Below are 2030 nucleotides of genomic sequence, written 5' to 3'. Positions count from 1 at the left end.
AAAAAAAAAAAACAAAGCCCAGAGGCGGAGCAGGACACGGCTCACAGGGAGTCCGCGAGGGACTTCGGCGCGCCGGACGATGCCGACAGCATGGCTCGGTTGAGCTCGCGCTCGGCCTCGGTCATGGTCTGCAGCGCGGCCACATTGTCCGGGTCGTGGAGCTCGTACTTTTGCAGCCCCTCACGCTTGCCGATCCATCCAAGCAGCTTGTACTTGTAGAAGCGCCCCGGGTCGATGGACTGGTCCCATGCCCGCTCCAAGTGCAGGCGGAAGTCCAACCCGGCGGCCACGGCGCCCAGGAGGATCCCCGCGCAAGCCGGCAGCAGGAAGGGGAACCCCCGGACCACGGGCAGATACCGCGTGAAGGAGGCCGATGTGTTGGTCCACTCGGCATGAAGGGTCATCCGGCCCCAGTGGGTGGATCGGTGGGAAAGGCGCGGCTGCAGGGTGAACGGCCGCATGAAGAGCCGTGATTTGTTGTCGAACATGGCGAAGGTGGGAAGGGGCGAGGCGAATTGGCCGACGAGCGAGGAGCAGAGGGGGCGCGGGGGAGGGGGGGGGCGAGGAGAGGCGGGCCTGGCCATCGATGTGCTCCACACCGGCCCGCACACACCGGAGGCATAAAAGTCCAGGACAAATGGTGCCAACGAATGGACACATAAATTGCCGCGATCTGGCCATCTGGCCGCGAGTTTGGGCTGCATGAGTGTGCCTCCATACACGTTCCCTGGCGCGCCGCCCTGCCCCCCCCCCCCCCTGCCACGCCTCCTGCTCCTCCCCCGCCTTCCTGCTTCTGTTCCTCGTCGGTTGCTGCGCGCACCAGTGCAAGTCTCCCGGGCCCTGCCATTCCTCCCTGCCGGGGGTCCGGAGCAGAAGGATGCTTTTTCGACTCCGCCATTGCCCGGGAGTACGGTGGCACAGCCACCCCGGCCTGGGCCTGCGCCGCCCACTGTCCACGGCGGCCAGCGATATTGATCGTACCATCGCCGAACTCGCCCAAGCGGTCGAGCGCCTGGAAGCGGTGCAGGCCGAGCTGGACCTTCGCTCGCAACAGGTGGCCGCCACCCAGGCCGACTTGCAGCTGGCCATCCGCCGGTGTCGAGCCCAATGGTCGGAGCACCGGCTGGATGCCATGCGCCAAGCGGCCGCCAACGCCGGACGCGAGCTTATTCCCGCCAGCCGCATGACCTCCCAGCAACGGTTTCTGATCGATGCAGCCACAATCATCCTACACCCGCAAGCCCCGGAAGATTGGGCCCCGGCTCCCCTCAACCCGAGGGGGCTGCCCTTTGTCCCCGGGCCCCTGGATCGGTTTTTCAAGCTCTCGACGCTTTTGCGGCTGCTCAATCGCGAGGCCGCCGCTGGCGAGCCGCCGGTGTCCGATGCACCTGCGGCCCTTGATCCGGGCGTGGTCTCCGAGCGGCATCGCCAGCTCCGAGCGCTGATCGGCTCACCAACCTTGTGCATCGATTGGCCAGACGCATGGGCCGGCGTGCACGTTGGACCGACCCTCCAGCCCCAGCAACTAGAGCAGGCTCTGGCCGAGCTGGTGGCCCTCTTCCCGAAGGAGGCCGAAGCCATCCGCTCTCGGCAGTACAGAGCGGTGATGGCCACGCTTCACGCGTGCTTCCGGTATGATCTCCCCTTGCCCTTTGCCACGCCGTTCAAACTCCGCGGAATCCTACTGGCCCCGGTATCGACAACCAGGCCAGAATGAATAGCACGCGCAACTCCCAACAAGTGGGGATATATTGTGGTCAGGAATCCAACACGCTGGGACCCGGCCCCCGGGGCTAGTCCAGCAGCGCGTGCAATTCCAGCATGCGAATCCGCCGGGCTTGGTCCTGGAGACGCTGGCGTACCATTGGCAGCCGATTGCGCACATGGCCACTCAGCAGGGCAAATTGCTCCAGCGTCGCGTCGCTGGGCCGGAGCAAGAGGAAGGGACGGAGCCAAGCAAGCGAAGTTAGCCCACAGGCGACGGGGAAGGAGGGACACAGGGGGCGGAGGGTGGCGGCGGGGCCGGGGGG

General features: G+C 66.2%; 3 protein-coding genes across 3 annotated transcripts in view; 1 reads left to right on the top strand and 2 right to left on the bottom strand.

Moving 5' to 3' along the window:
- Positions 1 to 41: 41 nt before the first annotated feature.
- Positions 42 to 488, bottom strand: H696_02395 (hypothetical protein; the record flags this gene model as incomplete). Its single annotated transcript, XM_009496296.1, has 1 exon — positions 42 to 488. The coding sequence occupies one exon, from the start codon at positions 486 to 488 to the stop codon at positions 42 to 44; it is 447 nt and encodes a 148-aa protein (XP_009494571.1).
- Positions 489 to 748: 260 nt separating this feature from the next.
- Positions 749 to 2030, bottom strand: part of H696_02393 (hypothetical protein) — a gene marked incomplete at its 5' end in the record, with an annotated part of 13222 nt that continues 11940 nt past the window's right edge. Inside the window, one exon of the mRNA XM_009496294.1 lies at positions 749 to 1923. Within this exon, the coding sequence (XP_009494569.1) occupies positions 1794 to 1923 (130 nt within the window). The 3' untranslated portion in view covers positions 749 to 1793. The remainder of the gene's footprint in view (positions 1924 to 2030) is intronic.
- On the top strand, positions 878 to 1717 carry H696_02394 (hypothetical protein; the record flags this gene model as incomplete). The annotated part of the gene is made up of 1 exon (XM_009496295.1): positions 878 to 1717. The coding sequence occupies one exon, from the start codon at positions 878 to 880 to the stop codon at positions 1715 to 1717; it is 840 nt and encodes a 279-aa protein (XP_009494570.1).

This window comes from Fonticula alba, assembly GCF_000388065.1.
Source record: "Fonticula alba strain ATCC 38817 unplaced genomic scaffold supercont2.3, whole genome shotgun sequence".
NCBI lineage: Eukaryota > Rotosphaerida > Fonticulaceae > Fonticula > Fonticula alba.
Note: the sequence above shows the minus strand (reverse complement) of the source record. Positions and strands in the feature narration are given on the sequence as shown.